The sequence below is a fragment of the Antechinus flavipes genome, chromosome 2 (assembly GCF_016432865.1).
Source record: "Antechinus flavipes isolate AdamAnt ecotype Samford, QLD, Australia chromosome 2, AdamAnt_v2, whole genome shotgun sequence".
In the NCBI taxonomy this organism is placed as follows: domain Eukaryota; kingdom Metazoa; phylum Chordata; class Mammalia; order Dasyuromorphia; family Dasyuridae; genus Antechinus; species Antechinus flavipes.
In genome coordinates this window covers 101,885,871-101,908,377 of record NC_067399.1, presented here as the reverse complement: position 1 = coordinate 101,908,377, position 22,507 = coordinate 101,885,871, and the positions used below count along the sequence as shown (strand labels likewise).

Genomic DNA, 22,507 nt, shown 5'->3' with positions numbered 1-22,507 from the left:
TGGTGGATATTGTTCTTTTGCTCTTTTTCATGTAGTTACTACTACACACTAACCTACCTTCTCCACACATTAAATAGAAGCCTTTCTTTTTAGTAACTTTGCATAACTGAGCAAAACAAATCAACATATTGGCCACGACTGAGAATGTGTGTCTGATTCTGTACTGGTAGTCTATCACCTTTCTGTTAACATATGGGAGACATGGTTTGTTATTAGTCTTTGGAAGGCATGATTTAGCTCTATAAATTTTCCAATAATTAGCCTAGCTTGTTATTTGTTTCATAATTTGTATTGTAATAAAAATACAATTACAATTGGATTAATTTATCCAACCACAAACCCCTGAAAAGTTTTTTTTTCAAAGTTCATACTTTGAATGAGTTTAATTGATTAATTGATAATTTTATTAAAGCACAAAGAATCTAATACTTGAGGATGAGTCATGACAATTGTTTAAATAAACATTTTAAATAGACAGATCTGGTGATATATTTCTATGTAGACAATCAAGAACTAGTTGATACATGATCTTTTATTTAATTGATCAATTTAGAAGTTTTTTGCTTGTATTCAAGAGGCAAAAATTCCTGTATAAACTTTGCTCTCTTAAAAATAGATACATCTTTTCTCATTGTATGTTTTTAGGATCAAAAGTACAGTGCCTAAAACATATACACACAGAGCTATAATTCTTAGTTTCACTCTTGTCACATATGTAAATGAATTTGGTTCATTTTCTTCATTTCCTAACAAATGGATCAATGGTGTCTTTTAGGACAAACTCTCAGATGGTTCAAGAATAGATTCTGTGTTTCTCTGAGTTCCATTTTAAGTAAGTTTCCTTTCTCAATCCTTGCCTGAACCTTCAGCTTTCTGTAGCATGCTAATGAGCAGGGAAATCTTCCAAATGACCCCCTCATGAAGGAGTCTTTATTTTCATTCAAGTCCTTATGTTCAGCAAAATACAACTCATTCTGATGCCAATAGTACTTTTTACCAAACTGGGCTAGAAAAAGAAAAGATTTACTGGCTATCTTCCAGATAAATAATAAAATTTAAAAATTAAAAAAAGCTCTCTGAATAGCAAATGGCCTAACTTGGAATCTGCTTAAAGTTCTTCAGTTCTAACATCTACACTTTTAAATATATTTTATATTATCAAAGTTTTATAGAAATGAAGTTAGCATTAGTAAAATAAGTCAGGGCAATTGTGAATACTTGTTTTATATACTGTAAAGAAATAGCAAATGGGAGATCATTATTTTACATAGCTGCAATATTAGGACATGAGAATCACAGAATTTTAATTGGCAATATTTTCTTTTTAACCTGGGAGGTCTGGTATTAGGTTATGATATTTCTGTGAATTTTCATTTTGGGATTGTTTTCAGTGAATGATGTTGGATTCTTTCTGCTTCTATTTTACCTTCTTATTCTAGAATATTAGGGCAGTTTTATTCAGCTTTTTAAATTAAAATATGATATCTAAGCTCATTTAAAATTTGATTTTAAAAGTTTTTTTTTTTTATTTTTTTTTTTACCATGGCTTTCAGGTTTCAATAATTTTTAAATGATCTCTCCTGGATCTATTTTTTCAGGTCAGTTATTTTTTAAATAAAATTGTTCATATTTTCTTCTATTTTTCATTCTTTTGATTTTCTTTTATTGCTTCTTGATATCTCATGGAATCATTAGCTTTCTCTTGTCCAAATCTATGTTTCAAGGGATTATTTTCTTCAGAATTCATTTTCTTTCAGTGTGCTTTTCAACTTCCTTTTCTATTTGATAAATTCTATTCTTTAAGAAGTTCTTCAGAGAATTTTTATACTTCTTTTTCCATTTGATCAATTCTGCTTTTTAAGGAGTTTTATTCTTCAATAGTTTTTTTGTGCTTCTTTTACCACTTGATCTATTCTCTTTTTAAAGATGTCTTCAGTATTTTTGGTGTGTGCTTCTTTTATCAAGCTATTGATTCTTCTTTCATAATTATCTTTCATAACTCTCATTTCTTTTCCCAATTTTTCTATACCTCTCTTATTTGAATCTTAAAATCTCTTCCAGGAATTTAATTTTTTTTTTTTAATCTCTTCCAGGAATTCTTTTTGGGCCGGAGAGCAATTCACATTTTCCTTTGAGGCTTTAGATATAACTGTTTTGACTTCATTGTTTACTTCTAAGTTTTGATTTCCATCTTCCCCATACCACATTAACTTTCTATAGTCAGACTCTTCATTTGCTCATTTTCCCATCCTATTTCTTAATTTTTAACTTTATTTTAAAATTGGGCTCTGCTCCTGAGATATAAGGAATATTGCCCCAAACTGGTTTTTCATGCTGCTGTTTTCAGCTCTGGGAGTCTGTAAGTTTTCAGTTCTTTTGTGGTGGCTAGGAGAAATGTGGTTACTGTTCTCACCTGTGCTCTTATGTGTAAGAGACTACAAGCATTCTTCTTTGCCTTCTGAACTAGGTAGTCCCGTTAGTGTTTCTTATTGCCCTGGAACTTGACCTAGAACTATATGTGGGAAATGCAACAGAGACCCGCACCCAGTGCTGGCAGATGGTCCCCTGTAATCTTCTTGTGACCAGTTATCTGACCACTTTACCATCTGTGGTAAAATTCCTGAGAATTTTAGGAGCAAACACTGATTCAGTCATTCTCAAGACCCGTTGCTGGTTTTCTGGTATATGGCTTGTAGTTCACTCACACCCTAATGAATCAGACCTTTCCTGACGATCTTCTAAGTTGTCTTGGGCTGGAAAATCATTTCACTTCCTCTTTTTGTCAGTATTCATTTTGAAGCACTATTTCAGAATTGTTTGGAGAGGGATTTAGGAGAATTCAGGCAATTCCCAATATTTATTCTGCCATTTTGGCTCTGACTCCTCATTCTTAAAATGAGGCAAAAATAAAGTTTGCCACATGATTGACTCTTTCATGAAAGATTTCTCTGTATCATGTGATGCTTTTGATAGCATTTTATCCACAGTAGAGCTTGCAAAATTGGAGTCAATCCTCTCAAACTCTGCAATTAAATTTATGTAATATTTTTTGGCTTTTTTTTTTTTTTTTAATCTCTGGGAATAGAGAACCTGGGATAGAGGGAGAGAGATTGAGAAATGATTGCTCAGTGAAGTAGTCAGAATACACACAACATTTATTAAGTTCACTGTCTTATATGGGTGCAGTTTGTGATACCCCAAATAATTGTAATAAATTATAATAAATACAACATCAAAGATCACTAATCACAGGTCCCCATAACAGATTGTAATCATAATGAAAAAATTTTAAATATTGTAAAGATTATCAAAATATGGCACAGAGACATGTGAGCATATGCTTTTGGAAAAATGGTGCTGATAGACCAGGAAAGGCACAGGATTGCCGCAGATCTTCAATTTGTAAAACAAAAACCAAAAAACAACAAATCCCCAAACCTCCACAGTAGCTGTGAAATGCAATGAATTAAGGTATGTCTGTGTACTGAACATTGAATACTTTCCCATTCTCCCTTCTTGGTTAGATTAAAAAACTAGGCTGGAAGTAACTTACCTTGGGGCAACAAAACAAAATGAAAATAAGGGGGAATATTTAAATATGAAAGTGTATGGGGCTGTGAAGACATTATGGTGGTGATTATTTATAAAATGTCAAAAGATTTTGATGTGGGAAAAACTCTGACCCTTTTTTCCCCCCTGAAATTGGGATTGAGTGACTTGCTCAGGATCACACAGCTAGGAAGTGTTAAGTGTCTGAGGCTGAATTTTGAATTCAGGTCCTCCTGATGTCAGGGTCAGTGCTCTATCCACTGCACCAATTAACTGTGCTCCCTCTTTTTAAAAGATGATCAGGCTCTCCTAGGACTGACCCTTTTAGGAATGTATGGGTCCAGAGCTGAGAAGGTGAGTAATGATCACTAGCATTTATACAGCATTTTTAGGTTTAAAAAGCACATTACAAACATCTCATCTGATATATATAACAATCCTGGAAAGTAGGTGCTATTGATGAGGGGAGCCCCCAAACTTTCTCTCACTCTCTCTCCTGGACTTTGGGGAGAAAGCTTGTGTACCCCCCTGGAGAAGCTCTCTCCTGAGAGACCTCTCCCAGGGAATCAAGAAAAAGTGATTCTATTATCTGGGTGAGACTGGTTGAGTCCAGGACCATTGAATTGGAGATTAGCCCAGAGACACCTATTCAATTCCAAGATTCTCTATTCTGATTCCAGCTCAAACTGCACCCAGCCTCGATAAAGAACTGCTAACCGAGGTTTTTATTATAAAAAGAGCCAACTCTGTAAGGAATGACCAGCAGGATGAATACAGAGAGGCTTGGAGAGACCTACATGGACTGATACTGAGTGAGATGAGCAGAACCAGGAGATCATTATACACTTCGACAACGATATTGTATGAGGATGTATTCTGATGGAAGTGGATTTCTCTGACAAAGAGACTTAACTGAGTTTCATTGGAGAAATGATGGACAGAAACAGCTACACCCAAAGAAGGAATACTGGGAAATGAATGTGAACTATTTGCATTTTTGATTTTCTTCCCGAGTTATTTTTACCTTCTGAATCCAATTCTCCCTGTGCAACAAGAGAACTGTTTGGTTCTGCAAATATGTATTGTATCTAGGATATACTGCAACATATTTAACATATCTAGGACTGCTTGCCATCCTGTGGGGGGGGGGGGGAGGAGGAGGGAGGGGAAAAAACGAAACATAAGTGATTGCAAGGGATAATGTCGTGTAAAAATTATCCTGGCATGGATTCTGTCAATACAAAGTTATTATTAAATAAAATAAAATTAAAAAAAAATAAAAAATAAAAAGAGCCAACTTGGGGCTCAGTCTTTGCAGAGGGTTTAACATGCCAAGCCAAGGACTCTCTCTCTCTCTGGCATAGCAGCAACCCTCTGCCCACTGAAATGAAATTCTCTTCCAGAGCTACCCTCTCTTTATCTTTCTCACCTACTTCCCTAACAAGACTCTGTCAGGATTTCTCTGTTAGAAACTTTACTTTTCTGTTGGGCCCTTGCCACCAAGGTATTCAGTCTTTCTATTCATGCATAGCAAAGGCTGACTTCCCATGCAATAATAAATTTTTTTTTACCAGTCTAGTTTTTCGGGTTCATAAATTCCTTTACGAAGGACCTCTGTGCCGCTAGAAGGGGTTCCCACAACTCCCTGCTATGTGCTAAATCCTAGGGGAACCTAGGGGAGCCAAACCTCTTCATTTGGTTCCCTGAACCCCAAACCTGCCACTAACCTCATCACTATTATTATGCCCATTTTACAAAGAAGAAGATATAAGTTATACAAATGTTAAATTGAGATTGGGAAAGAGACCCCAAAAGTTTGAGGAAACAGAGCAGTGTCGGGAGGTGTCTCAAAAGAATTTGCACACTTGGAGCAGATAGGTGGTGCAGTAGATAGAGCACCAGCCCTGAAGTCAGGGGGACCTGAGTTCAAATGTAGTCTCAGACACTTAATGCGTCCTACCTGTGTGACCCTGGGCAAGTCACTTAACCCCAATTACCTCAGCAAAAAAAAAAAAAAAAAGAATTTGCACACTTGATCCCATTTCCTGGTCAATGAGCAAATTTATTGTAATTGTAACACCATTTTAAGTTGTCTAAATTCCAAAAGAATTTAGGAAAGAAACAGAAGCAAAGAGACACATTTATCTACCGTGTTTCCCCGATAATAAGACACTGTCTTATTATTTTTTTGGACAGAAAAACCCCAGAGGGCTTATTTTCAGGGGAGGGCTTATTTTAATGAACATTGACAGCAATTTTAATAAATAGGTAAATGTGAACAAAAAAAAGTACCTTTATTCAATAATGATCATGTCATCTTCTTCAACAACATCGTCATAAGTGTCCATACCCTGAATTCCATCCTGGATGTCTTGCGCCTCTATTTCCTTCAGAAGAAGTGGGCCCAATCTGTCATGTCCAGCAATATAGCTCTCTTTAAATGAACATGTCTTGTCCAGGTAACCTGCTCGTAGTGCCTTGGCGACACAGCTGTCAGTCATTTTATCCCATGACTTCTTCACCCAAGTCATGACTTCTTGCAGACAGGGCTTCACAAAGTTTCCACGCTGATTTCTTTCCATTCTATTTTCAATGTAGTCATTGACTTCCATGTGCAAATGGTCCTTGAATGGCTTGTTTATTGCAATATCAAGGATCTGGAGATAGGCAGTCATTCCTGCAGGAATCATTACTTGATCTATTCTTCTCTCTGCAAGGAAGTTCTTCCTTTCTTTAGCGCAGTGAGTGCTGGCTGAGTTCTTCTTTTATCCTCCATCATGCTCCCTGAGTGCTCCTATCCTCCATGATGCCCCCTGAGTGCTCCTTCTATCCTCCATGATGCCCCCTGAGTTCTTCTTTTATCCTCCATCATGCCCCCTCACTCCCGCTTACATACCGGGTTTTTATGTTGTCCTGCCTCAGCTCTCCTTCGCGGCACTGATCTCAATGGCGCCAGCAAGCAAATCACTGGGGAAGAACAGGATGACGCGCTCACTGCTGCAGCTCTGATTGGATGCAGCTCGGAGCTCGGCGTGCGTTTCACCCGGGGGAAAGGGGGGACAGTGCATACAGAGGGTACCGTAATGTAGCGTGTAGCACAGGGAATCACCTTCACTACAGTAGCAATCTCAATAGGGCTTATTTTCGGGCTTATTTTAGAGGAAACTTACACAGTAAGGGGAGGGCTTATTTTCGGGATAGGTCTTATTATCGGGGAAACACGGTAGTTGTTCATGGTATAGATAAGCTAATTTTATGGCCTTAAGGAATGGTCTCTGGAATTTGGTTTTCACTGACCAGCAAATTATCACTATTGTCTCAGGAGCCTGATCCATGGGACCATTCCCGAGACCAGAAGACTTCAGAGTCAGAGTGTTATTCTTATATTGGGTGTGGGAGTTTCCTGAGGTAGACTCCAAAGCCAGAGGGCTTAGAATTACTGACTTATTGATAGAACAGAACTCTCTAAGATCAGGGGATCTAAAAATCATTGCTGTCTCCCCTAGAAGCTGTATTCCATCAAAGCGACTTGCCCAGCCACAACAGCTAATATCTAGAGATCTAATCTGAACCCAGATCCTCCCACCTCCAAATCCAGCAGTCTCCATTAATTGCCACCCTAGCTGTCCCTGTCCTTCCCATTTCCTCCACAGCAGAGGTTCCTAAATGTCTATATTTAAACAATATGATGCAAACTATGAGTGAGAACAATAGCCTTATAGAGAAGGAAATGCTTTATGGGGCTAAAGGAACTGGAGCTGGAAAGTTTGAATGGATTTGGAGAAAGGGGAATAAAGAAGGGACTACAAGGAAGACCTGATTAGAAGGGAGGGTTTGCCCTGAGGAGGAGTAATCCAGGACAAGGAATAGAGTGGGAACTGATTACAGGATGTCCCAATTACATACAATTTTTATTAACACTTTCCACATATTTTCTTTGAATCTCAATTATTCTGAGTACAACTTTATCATTCCTAGAATCATGGAATCTCTGAATTAGAAAATGCCTGAAATCATCAAGCCCAACTTAAATAAATAAATAGATAAATGAATGAACACATTAAAAACAACAATAACAAACACTTTGGTAAAAATCTCACTGCTTCTGATGACAAAATGGTCAGCTTTTAGACAACTTGAATTGTTGGATAGTTTACCTATACGTTTAGTTGAAATCGACCTCTTTCCCACTTTTCCCTTATTGCTCTGAGTTGTCATTCAGAATAAGTGTTGTTCCCTCTTCTACAAGGGAATTACTGTGTAGAGCAAAGACCATTTGCTCAAATAAATCAGGAGATTTCAAGGTAGAAGTAGAAAGAAATTTTATTACGATCTTTCTAGAAAGAACATCTCCCACAAGCAATTAGACAAGGAGAGACAAGGTACAGTAAACAGATAATAACTATATAGAGGTCTGGGGTAACACTCCCTATAAGCTAGATCTTTGCCCTGATTAGCCAGAACAAATGACCTCACATCCTGTCATAAATGAGGAAAAACATCTAACCCAACCACATTTTTAGGATTACTAAATTATATGAGAGTTTCAGTGCCAAGGTGAGACTAAAGTCTCACAAAGAAAGGGACTATCTGATTCCATTCTTTGGAAATCATGTGATTTCTGGAGAAAGAAACCTGGCCCTGGCGCACAGTCGACCTTCACTCAGCTTTCAGAACACTGTCTCCATCTTGTGAGACAGCTTTTACAATTCACGTCATTCATTGCAAATAAGTTTAAAAAATTCCAAACTCTTATTACCTTCCTAGGTCCTCTTCCCAAGTTAAACATTAGCTTTCTTAGGTGCTTTCCATCTGCTGATTCATGGTGAGTTAGTAGTCCAGAAAATCCCCGTTTTTTTTTTTTTATGAATTTTTATCCATCTATTCCCTTTTCATCTTGTACTTACGAAATTCATTTTTTTGACCTCTACTGTAAGATTTCACCCTTATTCCTATTGTGTTTTTTAGCTTATTGAATTCAGCCTAGTGTTTTGGGCCAGAGGTATCAAATTTTTAGCCTGCTGACCACTTGAAGTTTTATGAATGATCACCATATAGTATCTTAAATTATTGAAGGCAAGGCAAAAACAAAACAAAACAAAAAACGAGTGAAATGTACTTCAATTGTAACAAGTCAATATAGGAATTTTAAAATTTTTAATTTTTATCAATATTTCATCTAGAACTGTCAGCAAGGGAAAACATCACACAGTAAGATGTACTGGGAAAAACCATTCAGAAGTGTTCAAACTTTCAGCCTGCTAGAAGGTCAGTACCTGGTTATGACAGACCCCCCAGTTTAGGTAGAATGCCCCTTAGGAGCCAAATCAGATACCCTCTAACAACTGGACCCTAACCTTTGTGATTCCCATATATAGTATGTGGAAAGTGTAGGTAAATGCTCATATATAGATGCTTATTTCTTATATCGGGAATGGAAAAACGTGATGTGAAAGGAAATGTACCTGAGGTACAGAATAGACAAAGAATTTATAGGATGAATTTCTAAAGCCTTGAGTCATGGGGAAAATTGTTATTTTGAAGAAATTAGAGAGACAGAGACTTTACAGTGACCACAAAACTAAATATGTCATCTCGCAATTGGCTAAGATCCAATTTTGTATCTTGAAGATTAAGTGAAAGTATTATCTTTCAATTTTTTGTTGATGATATTGAAAGGATTTTTTTCCTTTTTTTTTAAACAACATTTTTAAAAATTACATGTAAAAATAGTTTCAACATTCATTTTTAAAATAAGATTTTGTATCCAAATTTTTCTCCTTTCCTTTTCCTCCTTCCCAAGAAGGTAAACAATCTGTATCCAAATTTTTCTCCCTCCTTCCTTTTCCTATCTCCTCCCCAAGAAGGTAAGCAATCCGATATAGGTTATACATATGCAATAATTTAAAACATTTCTACATTAGTCATGTTATAAAAGAAGAAAAGAACAAAAGGGAAAAAGCACACAAAAGAAATGAAAATAGTATGCTTCCATCTGCATTCAGACTCCATAATCCTTTCTCTGGATGTAGATAGCATTTCTATTAAGAATCTTTTGAAAGTGCCTTGGATCATTATATCGCTGAGAAAAGCTAAGTCTATCATAATTGATCATTGCACAATGTTGCTATTACTGTGTATGATCTCCTGGTTCTGCTCATTTCACTCAGCATTAGTTCATGCAAGTCTTTCCAGGTTTTTTTTTCCTTCGAAAGCATCCTGCTCATCATTTCTTATAGCACAATAGTATTCTATTACATTCATATAATTTATTCTGCTGGTCCCTATTGATGGGTGTTCCCTAAACTTCCAATTCTTTGTCAACACAAAAAGAAGAGCTCTAACAATTTTTGTATATGTAAATCTATCCCTTTTTTTGTAATCTCTTACCTAGACCTAGTAAAAGATTTTTTTGTTTTGTTTTGTTTTTTGCTGAGGCAATTGGGGTTAAATGACTTGCTCAGGGTCACACAGCTAGGAAGTGTGAAGTGTGAAGAGTCTGATGTCAAATTTGAACTCAGGTCCTCCTGACTTCAGAGTCAGGATAGAATCTATCCATTCAACCGCCTAGCTATCCCCTTGCCCCCAGGAGTAGTTTTGCTGAATTAAAGGGTATGTTCAGTTTGATTGTCCTTTGGGTATGGTGTTGAAAGAATTTCTGATAGTCTGCTACAAAAAATTTTCTGGTGTGTCGTCATTTTTTGGTAACAATGAAACTGAAAACATGATTGCTTTCCTGGGTAGTCCTCTCTGCCCTCCCTCTGTCATAGCCATTCCAGATAACAAAGAGCATTTTCAAAGACAAAAAAAGAGGGGGGAAATCAGCATGGCTGATCATTATAGCAAAAAAGTCTAAAAAATGTAATGTACAACATCTGTGCATTTCCCACCTTTGCAAAAAGGATGAGATGGGGATGTTTTTCATCTTACTTCTTTTGAACCATGCTTTGTAGAACCACAAAAAAATAAAAAAGTGAATGTTACAAAAGTTGTATCAATTCATGATGACCTTTCCATGCTTGTATTCATTACATAGACTACTTATAGCATAATATATTTCTTTTTTTTCTTTCTTTTTCTTTTTTTTTTGCTGAGCAATTGGGGTTAAGTGACTTGCCCAGGATCACACAGGAAGTATTAAGTGTCTGAGACCAGATTTGAACTAAGGTCCTCCTGACTTCAGGGCTGGTGCTCTATCTACTGGGTCACCTAACTGCCCCTAGCATAATCTATTTCATTATATTTATTTTCACACAACCCCAGTTGATGAGCATTTATTTTGTCTCCAATTTTAAAAGTGTTGCTATAAAAATTTGGGGGTATATGAAAACTTTTTTTCTTATTATTTCTTCTTAATGGTTTTCTTTGGGCATTTGCCTAATTATGGAACTTAGGTCAAAGGCTATACACATGTTAGTATCATTATGTACTATCCAAGAGTTTAAGTACTGTATATTTATTTTTTATTCCATTCAATAATCTAAAATGCAAGTTTAGGTCATGTAACTTTGGAAGGGAGATAAGATTTCATGGTTCAGTAAGGGTTGAACCATTTTGATTAAATTATAGAATAAGTTATGATAATCTTCACCTCCAGGCAGGAAGGGTCTGAGAGCAATAGGGACAAATGAAATCGTACAGAAAGGAGTCTACAAATTGCAATATGTGTGAAAGAGACTGAAAAAGCTTGGGATTTAAACAACTTTATCTTGGAGTGCCACCTGGTGGCTTCTGCAGATATTGCAACTGCTCAAAACCACTGCTCTTTTTGTTGTTCTATCATTTCTGTCTCTACGACTCTTTGTGACCTTTTTGGGATTTTCTCGGTAAAGACACTGCGTGGTTTTGCTATTTCCTTCTCCATCTCACTTTACAGACAGGTGATAGGGTTAAGTGACTTGCCCAAGATTTCACAGCTAATAAGTATTTGAGGTCAAATTTGAAGTCTTCAAGATGAATCTTTCTAACTTGAGGTTTGGAAGTTTATCCACTTTGCTACCTAGCTGTCCACCCGAGTAGATTAGGGGAAATACTTGCCTTGTTGTACTTGTGCGGAAGCAAAAAGGTTTTATAAAGGTTCCTATGATCTAAAATTGCGCAGGGAGAAAATAACTCAAGAAGAAAGAGAAGCTCTCAATTTAAATAGAGAAACCTAGTAAGATAAAGATAAGATAATCATCTAGTAAGATAAAGCAGAATTATCTAAACCTAGGTAAGTGGAATTTGCTCATTATAAATCAACAGTGTGATATCATAGCCAAAAAAAAAAAAAAAAAAAGTAATCTTAATCTCTATTAAGCAAGGAATAGTGTGCCTTGTGATAATACTAATAAACTTTACCCTGTCAGATCAGGAGGGATATTGATTAGCTGGAGAGCATTCAAAGAAGGGATTCTAAAATAGTGAAGGACTTCCAAGATAATGCCAAATGATGAATGGGATATTTAGCTTGGAGGACTAGGAGAAATATTAAGAAATAGCAAAGCTGCAGATTTCTGTCCAATATAAGGAAAAATTTCCTATCAAAGAATGGAACAAAGTTATGTGGCCAGATGTCCTTTCCAATTCAGATTATGAGATACCTTCTTGGAACTTTTGTGTGTGTGTGTGTGTGTGTGTGTGTGACAATCCTTTACAAAGAATTCTGCCTTAATTACTGTCATAATTAGAAAAATTCCAAAGTTCAAAACTTTGACAGAAGCAGCTTGCCAACTCAATTAAAAATAGCCTTTTAATTTAATTTTTAAAATGAGGCTGATCATTTGAAAGTAGAGATTAAATGTGGCATAGTTAATAACTGGAAAGCTTGAATAGTCCTAGTTTTCAGATTATGTGCATGTAATGATTTGGTCCTGAATTCTCAATTCAATTCAGTGAACATTTATTGTTTACTCTATGTCAGATACTGAATTAAAAAGAGTACCCACTTTCAAGGAGTTCACAATCTAATGGGGGAGACAATATATAAACATATATATGCAAGATAGACAAATTATATACAAGATAAATAGAAATAATTAAAAGAGAAAGTACTGGAATTAAAATTGGGTAGGGAAGGTTTCCTGCTTAAATTTCTGGTTTAGTGAAAGGGAAGCTAAAGTAGCCTAGTACTTAAACTGGATTAAAGAGACTGACATCTTGATAAACTACTTCCTGGTTCTTCAGAAGTATTTTTTTTTTTTTTAAATAGAAGATAAATATTCTTTCTACTTTAAATTATGTCAGTGTTACAAAACTGAATCTGAAAACTTTTATCTTAAAAAATTTTAATGGTGCTCCCATCTTCTCTCTACAGTAGAGACCAATTATTGTCTCTGATTTCCATATGTAACTATGTAGAGAAGTGAAATCAGAATTTGGAACACCAATTCTTGGCTGTTGGTCAAGTTGTTAGAACACTTCATCCTCACTATGACCTTGATCCCTCACTTCTGTCTGGGCCGTCTCTGTTCTAACCCCTCTTTTTTTCTCTCCATCTTGACTGATTGGTGAACCATTTACACTGTCCTCTCTTGAGCCCCTACCATAATATGTCCAGCCTAGCCTTAGCCTTGGATCACTACCACCGTTTGCCAGCTTTTGCCTCTGCACAGGTACTGCTGAACAAAGGTAGAGAAAAACAACAGTTGTGACTGGGTCCACTACAAATTTATTAACTCAACTGTGCCCTGCTGCTAGGCAATGCTTTTTCACAGACTTTGTCAACTAACTTCTGTTAACCATGCTCCATAGCAGCTTTCAAAAGTCTACTCTCAGCCTCTCAGCCCAGAATCTTGCCTCATTTTTACGGGAAAAAAAAAAAAAAATGAGGTTATTGACTTTGAATTCCCCTTTGTCTTCTCTTTCTGATTTTTTTTTCTCTTTCTGATTTTCTATCACTCGGGTGCCTTGTCTTAGCCCCTCAAATAATCTCATTCCATCTTGTCTTCTCCAACACATTGCCACATCTGTCATTCCCATTCTTTCACTTATTTTTGATCTTTCCCTATTGACTCATTTCCTAGTACTTACAAACATTCTCATGTCTTGAAAAAAAACCCATCCTTGATCCTTTCTTCTTTTTTGTCATTTGTAATTAAAGCTCTACAATAGGTATTCCACTTTCTCTCCTCTCATTCTCTTCTTAACCCCTTACAACATCGTTTCTGACCTTATCCTACTGAAACTCTCTAAAATTACTAATGATCTCTGCTGAATCCAGTGCTCTTTCCTCAATTCTCACTCTCCTTGACTTTTTTGTTACAGCCTTTGATACTGTTGATCACTCTCTTCCTTGACATTCTTTTGGGTTTTCAAGAAAACACTTCTTCCTAATTTTCCTCCTACCTATGAGACAGCAATTCTGTCTCCATTCCTGGATCCTTCTCCAGATCATTACCTAATTGTAGGTGTCTTTCAGAGGTCTGCCCTGGGTCTCTTTTTTTTCTTCCCATATACTAATTTCATGGGTGATCTCATCAGTTTTCATGGATTTGATGACTATTTCTATATTCTCCAATCCATCTTTCTGGCCCAAATCTCTCTGCTGACCTCCAATCCTTCATTTCTAACTCCCTTTCAGATACCTTCCTCAAACTGGATGAGCAGTAAACATTTGAGTCCAAAACAGAACTCATTATTTTTCCTCCTAAATCCTCCCTTCCCATCAATTCTACCTTTTCTATTTTTGAGGCAGCAATAGTCCCTCAGATCTAAGTTGTTAAAACCCACCCATTCCCAAATACTTGTCCACATCCAAACACCTATCTTTGGAGTATCTCCTGAACCTAACCCTTCTCTTCTGACACGACTGGTACGCAGCCTCCTCACCCTGATTATTGCCAGAGAGCCGGCGGGGAGGTACCAGCCTCAAGTCTCCCCATTCCAATCTGTTCTCCATAAACTCCAGCGGCCTCCTTGCCAACTTCAGGACAAATACAGAGTCCTCTGTTGGATGTCCAACAGCTTTCATGACTCAGTGCCTCCTCCTCAGTCTTCCTACACCTTACTTTCCAACATACACTCCTTGACCCAGTGGCACTGGGCTCCTGGCTAGTCTATGAACAAGATGGTTCCAGCATTTCTACCCTGCCTGGAACACTTTCTTTTCTTCTCTGACTACTGACTGCCTTGGCTTCCATTTGTCTCAATTAAAATCCCACCTCCTATGGGAAGCCTTTGCCAACTCCTAATTCCAGCACTTTTCCTGTTATTTCCTACTTGGCCCATACATGGCTTGCTTCATATTTGTTACCTTACCGGCAGGTACAATCTTTCGTCTCTTTTTGTATTCCTGGCACTTAGCATAGTGCCTGGCACATGTTTATGGAATAGAACTTAATTCATGTGTTATTTTTCTCTGTTTAATTCTAAGCTCTTCTGGGTTAGATTTTGTTACTCTCAGGTCAATGGTTTTGAGCACATTGGTGTGGGACAGATACACTTTAAAGATTGAAACAATATAAAGCAACTGCTAACTGGTTGTAAAGGTTCTGAAGTAGAGACTTCTCTTGGAGGCAGCAATCACCAATATCAAACAGCAACAAAAACCTCCAAAAAACCATGTTGTTGCTTGCTCTTCATAAATATTGCCATATATTTTCTAATAAATGATCAATGTGGCTTCTTGAAAAGCTAAAACATTTGCAGATGATATGATGGTATACCCAGAGAACCCCAAAGCTTCTACTAAAAAGCTATTAGAAATAATTCATAATTTTAGCAAAATAGCAGGATACACAATAAATCCCCATAAATCCTCAGCATTTTTATACATCACCAACAAAATCCAACAGCAAGAGATACAAAGAGAAATTCCATTTAAAATAACTGTTGATAGCATAAAATATTTGGGAATCTATCTACCAAAGGAAAGTCAGGAATATATGAGCAAAATTACAAAAAAGTTTCCACACAAATAAAGTCAGACTTAAATAATTGGAAAAATATTAAGTGCTCTTGGATAGGCCGAGCGAATATAATAAAGATGACAATACTCCCTAAACTAATCTATTTATTTAGTGCTATACCAATCAGACTTCCAAGAAAATATTTTAATGATCTATGGATCATATGGAACAATAAATAGTCGAGACTCTCAAGGGAATTAATGAAAAAAAACATCAAATGAAGGTGGCCTAGCTGTACCTGATCTAAAATTATATTATAAAGCAGCAGTCACCAAAAACATTTGGTATTGGCTAAGAAATAGATTAGTGGATCAGTGGAAAAGGCTAGGTTCACAAGACAGAATAGTCAACTATAGCAATCTAGTGTTTGACAAACCCAAAGATCCTAACTTTTGGGATAAGAATTTATTATTTGATAAAAACTGCTGGGATAACTGGAAATTAGTATGGCAGAAATTAGGCAAGGACCCACACTTAACACCATAAACCAAGATAAGATCAAAATGGGTCCATGACCTAGGCATAAAGAACGAGATTATAAATAAATTAGAGGAACATAGGATAGTTTATCTCTCAGACTTGTGGAGAAGAAAGAAATTTGTGACCAAAGATGAATTAGAGACCATTACTGATCACAAAATAGAAAATTTTGATTATATCAAATTAAAAAGCCTTTGTACAAACAAAACTAATGCAAACAAGATTAGAAGGGAAGCAACAAACTGGGAAAACATCTTCACAGTTAAAGGTTCTGATAAAGGCCTCATTTCCAAAATATATAGAGAACTGACTCAAATTTATAAGAAATCAAGCCATTCTCCAATTGATAAATGGTCAAAGGATATGAACAGACAATTTTCAGAGGATGAAATTGAAACTATTACCACTCACATGAAAGAGTGCTCCAAATCATTATTGATCAGAGAAATGCAAATTAAGACAACTCTGAGATACCACTACACACCTGTCAGATTGGCTAAGATGACAGGAAAAAATAATGATGAATGTTGGAGGGGATGCGGGAAAACTGGGACACTAATGCATTGTTGGTGGAGTTGTGAACGAATCCAACCATTCTGGAGAGCAATCTGGAATTATGCCCAAAAAATTATCAAATTGTGCATACCCTTTGATCCAGCAGTGTTTCTACTGGGCTTATACCCCAAAGAGATACTAAAGAAGGGAAAGGGACCTGTATGTGCCAATATGTTTGTGGCAGCCCTGTTTGTAGTGGCTAGAAACTGAAAACTGAATGGATGCCCATCAATTGGAGAATGTTTGGGTAAATTGTGGTATATGAATGTTATGGAATATTATTGCTCTGTAAGAAATGACCAGCAGGATGAATACAGAGAGGACTGGCGAGACTTACATGAACTGATGCTAAGTGAAATGAGCATAACCAGGAAATCATTATGTACCTCAACAACGATACTGTATGAGGATGTATTCTGATGGAAGTGGATTTCTTTGACAAAGAGACCTGAGTTTCAATTGATAAATGATGGACAGAAGCAGCTACACCCAAAGAAAGAACACTGGGAAACGAATGCGAACTATTTGCATTTTTGTTTTTCTTCCCGGGTTATTTTTACCTTCTGAATCCAATTCTCCCTGTGCAACAAGAGAACTGTTCGGTTCTGCAAACATATATTGTATCTAGGATATACTGCAACATATCTAACATATATAGGACTGCTTGCCATCTAGGGGAGGGGGTGGAAGGAGGGAGGGGAAAAATCAGAACAGAAGCGAGTGCAAGGGATAATGTTGTAAAAAAAATTACCCTGGCATGGATTCTGTCAATATAAAGTTATTATAAAAAAAAAAAAGCTAAAATATTTTTCCTGCTAATATTGGAGTTTCCAACTTTTTATGGGAAGAAAAGTGATTTCTTTTCCCCCAAGCCTTGAGATAATCTATGTGTGTATGTATGTGTTGCTAAGGATGTTACCAGTTAAGCTTTTAAAAGTTATTGGTTGGAAATCCCTAATTTAGCAAAATCTCAGAACTAAAAGGGAACTCAAGATCTTTTCCTATCTTCTATCAGGATAAGAGCCAATAGCTGAGAAAGATATTTATATCTGTTTTAAAGCCAGTCTTTTGGTGGCCTATTCCAACCTACTTCTGATCTTTAATGACAATTATGATAACACCTCACAACAATCCTGAGGCAGGTTGTTAAGTTCATCATTCTCATTATATAGGTGAGAAAAATGAGCCTCAAAAAGTTGAGGCTGACCCATATTCACACAGGTACTAAGTGAAACGGGATCATAGACATAGCATTTGAATATTTAAGTAATACTTCATGTTAACCTTACAACAAATTTGGAAGGTAGGTGCTGTTATTGTGCCCATTTTACAAATGAGGTAAATGAAGCAAAATAGAAGTTAAATGACTTGCTGAGGTTCACAGAGCTAGTGAGGTGGATTTGAACCCAGGCCTTCTTGACTTGAACATCTAGGACTTTAGCCACTGCACCACCATGCTATGATCTTTTTCCCATGCCACACTGCTGCTTATGAGTTGAAGGTCCCTCCCAGTTTCAAAGTTTTGATTCTAGCTACATAATTCCTTATAGAAGTCCATGTTTATTCATAACAAGAAAACTAGTCTGAGGCAGAATTCTAAATTGCTGTTTCCATTAGTTTTCTCTTTTTCAGGTTATGCTTTAATTCCTTTAACTTTGCCGGTCATTTATTTCTCCATCTCCTTATCATTCTGGCCTCTTTTCTTACCACATGTATACTTCAACAAAGTTCTTTAAATGGTTTCATTTTAACAGCAAAGGTCAGTTTTAGGCCAATATGAATTTAACAGATCCCAGAAAAGCTAAAATAATAAAAAAAAAAGCTGTGATTTCAATTAAAGTGGCTAAAAATTAAATACCTAAATATTGCATAATCTACACTATTAAAAAAAACTAGATGCTATTGTTATTAATCTAGCTCATTAAAATGGTTCCATCAGCTCAGAGCTGGATTGAGTTGGTGTACAAATTAAAATTCTGGCTCTACTGCTTAACTGTTTAAATGTTTAAATGAGGGGATTGGTAATCCCAAGAATCTGAAGTTCCTATCAGCCCTAAATCTATGATCCTATCATCTCACTTCAAGCAAGACACTCAAATGTTACTAAACTGTTTAAACCTCATTATTTTCCGGAAAATATTATTTTAAAATACTAAGACACATTTGTGAATGGTTCTTTGACAAGAACTGAGGAAAGTAGGAAAATAAGTGAATTTCCTATCACTTTTTTTCCACTTATTTCTGACACAGATAGTAAAAGGAATACATCTAAGACATATGAAACTTGTGAAAACAGAAGTAAAGCAATGGAGAATCTCAGTTCTGAATAATTTAGCACTAACTACATGATTTTTGCTGATTGCAAACATTTTATTTAGAAATAAAAGTGCAGTGGCCCTGGAGAAGGTCTAGGTTCAAATCTTGCTTGTGTTGTGTCCTACTTTTGTGGCCTTCCACAAATTATTCCACCTCCCTAAACCACGGTGTCTTAAGTCTAAAACAAGGGGCTTGGACTAGAAAGTGTCTGAAATCCCTTCTGGCTTTACAGCTATGGTCCCACGACAAGAAAATATACAGCTTATAATCATCAAGTACAAGAAAGTCAGAATAAAGTACATTTAGATTAAAACAATAGGAAATACAGCAGAATCCTTGAAAGTGTATGATTTATATTAGAACATGTAATTTGAAGGGGAGAACCAACCACACTAATACACATCTTAAAAATAAGCAATAATTGGTCACAGAAAGCAATGACCTTTTGCAAATCAATATTTTTTGAAGATGATCAAAGGAGGTAAAGTTATCTTTAGTCACAGTGTTCATTTCTGTAACCAGAGCAGGCATCAATAAAATCAGCTTGATTAATCAGTTTAAAAACTTGCTTGGAGCAAAGGTTATGACACTTGGTTAACTTTCTTGGGTAAAATTTATTTTTGAAACCTATTACCTCAGAGAGGGAAAAAACACTTATTTTACAAAACTTCTAATTCACTCACAAATGAATAAGTAAGACAAAACTGTCTGCTTTAAAAGTTTATCAATAACCTCTTATATACACATATATATTCACAAAGTGGTTTAAAGAGTCCCCAAACAGTCCTTCTGTCAAGCTCCATTGGCTGAGAACTCTAATGAGGTCATTGGCCATGGAAAATAGAAATACAGGTGGGCGTTAGTGCTCTTCATTCTTTTGGCTTCACTGATCTTTTAACTGGGGATAGAAAGGAGTCCATTTTCATCAGCTGTATCCAAAATTTTACAGATTACTGGAGATTCTACCTAAAGAACAAAAATAAAGTATTTTTAGTCAATATGCTCTTTAAGACAAAGGGATGGAAACTGTTTCACTGGTCTGGTTCAACAATTCAGTAAAATATTTTTTAATACTACTAATATTCTTTTAAAATTATTAAAACTTGTTTCAACATATCATACAAGTCTCCAGTTGATTCCCAATGAATTTTACCCTTAAACAATTTAAATAACACAAAAAAGTTGAAAATGATAGTATACACAACTTTAAATAGTTCTGTTTGTTAAAAAGATGAACGTCTTACGATCACACAATATTCCAAAATAGTCATATACCATAATTTGTTCAGATATTCCTCAATTTGCAAGCATGATTTATTTCCATGTTTTGCTTTTACAAAGTGTACTATTCTGAATATCTTTGTATCAGTAGGAGTTTTCTTATCAATAATCTCCTTAGGGTATGAACCTAATATTGCCACTACTAGTTCAAAGGTTATCAGCAATTGCAGTTTATTTCACCTGCTGTTTGCTATTGTAGGGGATCCTGCCAACACTTCCATAGGAAAAAACAATAAGCAAAAGCTTTCTGTCTCTGGTTACCTCTCAGCTAAGTGTTATCTTGCTTGATTAGAATTCAAATACCTTGAGGCTAACACTGTCTCTTTTCTTCATATTTCTACTACTAGCACTTAGCATAGTTCCTAGCATATATCAAGTACCTAATAAATGCTCACTTATTCATTCTTTTATTTACAATTTTAAATTGTATTCCTAGTGGTTAAAAAGAGTTACTAGCTTGAAAGTTAGGTGTCATCCTTGATTCCTCACTTTCATTTGTCATATCCACTCAGTGATAAAGCCTTGTTGTTTCTACCTTTGTAGCCATCTTTAATATATGCTCCATTTCTATGTATCAAACCTTTTCCCACACCAAGCCATCCTTCACTCAGCTGTAAAATTAATCCTGACCATTTCATTCTTCTCTTATTCAGTCAATTTCAGTGGCTCTCTATTTTGTCCAGGATCAAATCTAAAGTCATTCATCAGCTTTGCAAATTCTGTGCTGCCTGGCTCTTTCCTACTTTTCCAGTTTCATGGCTTATTTCCTCCCTCTTCCTGCCCTCCTTTTCTAAGGTGCTAGCTTCCTTGTTCTGTTCCTCATGCAAAGACTCCATTCTCCCAACTGGAAGGGTTTTCACTGGTTGAATCTCACACGTGGACTGTTTGCCCTCCTCATCTCCGCTGCCTGCCTTGCCTGTATTCCTTTACATTTTAGCTTAAATGGTCTACTAACATCTTTTCCCAGTCCTACTTAACATCACTGCCTTACCTCTGAGACTAACTCTACATCTCCCCCTCACTTCCCATTTTATGTTTTTTGCATGCAGGTCTTTGTCCATCATCTCCTCTATTAGACCCCAGAGTTCCTTGACACCTGGGACTGACTGGATTTGCTTTTGCTGGCACTTAGCACAATGCCTGGCTCATAGTAGGTGCTTAACAAATGTTAGCTAATTTCATCTCCTGTTAAAATTGTTATTAATATTATTTTTTGCTAATTGTTCTCCTAATTTTAAATCATTTTTGTATTGTATTTCTTCTTAGAATGCAATTTAGGTATAGCCACCCCCACCCCATTCACTAGAGTTACTACTGCTCTATAGTTCTCTCTCTGCTTTATTCTTCCCAGATTTGGGAATGAGGCCCATACAAAGATTTGAGTCTCAGAGTGCCTTCTTTTTCCATATTCAAAAATAAATTATAGGGGCAGCTAGATGGCACAGTGATTAGAATATCTGCCCTGAAGTCAGGAGGACCTGAGTTCAAATCTGGTTCAGACACTTAACACTTCCTACCTGTGTGACCCTGGGCAAGTCGCTTAACCCCAAATGCACCTCAGGGGGAAAAATTATACAGAAGGGCTATTTGTCTTTTTAAGATGTTTGCCAGTAAGATATGAAAATCAAGAAGATGCCCATTAATTGGGGAACATCTGAACAAGCTCTGGTATATGATTGTTGTAGAATGTTGCTGTGCTATTAAAAATGACAAGCAGGATGACTTCAGAAAAATCTGGAAAAATTTACATGAATTGACTGATGCAAAATAAAGTGAACAGAACCAGGAGAACATTATGCATAGCAACGACAATACTGTGTAATTGGCAATACAATGATATAAGACAATTCTAAAGAACTAAAGGTGAGTATGCTGTCTACTTCCAGAGAAAGAACTGTATCATCTGAATATAGATTGAAGCATGCAATCTTTCTTTTTATGTTTTTTGTTGTCTTGTACAAAATGACTAATGTGAAAATATTACATGAGTGCACATGTATAACCTATACTGGATTGCTTACCTTCTCAGGAAGAAGAGAGGGGAAGGAAGAAAGGAAGAATAGAATTAATAACTCAAAACTTAATAAAACCCTCAAATGTTAAAAACATTATTTTAACATGCAAAAAGGGGGAAAATAAACTATTATTTTAAAAAATTAAATATTTGCCAGAAGTCATTTGCAAATGAGGATCTGGAATTTGGAGGCCCGTGGGAGTTCACTAATTGGCTTACTACCTAATTTATTGCCATGATTTTGTAGAAACTCATACATTTTGTGTAAGATTTTTTTTTCCAGTTTTTTGGAAAATTACTTCTCTTGGTACATACTGCTACTTTTCATTTTGATAATGTTGATAATTTTGAGTTTGGTAAATTCTTTTTCTCTTTATAAACCAATATATCAAATGGTTTTTGAAGTCTTAAAAAAAATCTCACT

At 36.2% G+C, this 22,507-nt stretch overlaps 1 protein-coding gene across 3 annotated transcripts in view; it reads right to left on the bottom strand.

Annotated features, from left to right (window-relative positions):
• Positions 1–19,121: 19,121 nt before the first annotated feature.
• The window catches only part of ERLEC1 (endoplasmic reticulum lectin 1), a 37,475-nt gene continuing 34,089 nt past the window's right edge, over positions 19,122–22,507 (bottom strand). For all 3 annotated transcript variants that reach the window (XM_051975265.1, XM_051975264.1, XM_051975266.1), the window contains one exon: positions 19,122–19,754. In XM_051975265.1, the coding sequence (XP_051831225.1) occupies positions 19,683–19,754 (72 nt within the window). In that variant the 3' untranslated portion in view covers positions 19,122–19,682. The remainder of the gene's footprint in view (positions 19,755–22,507) is intronic.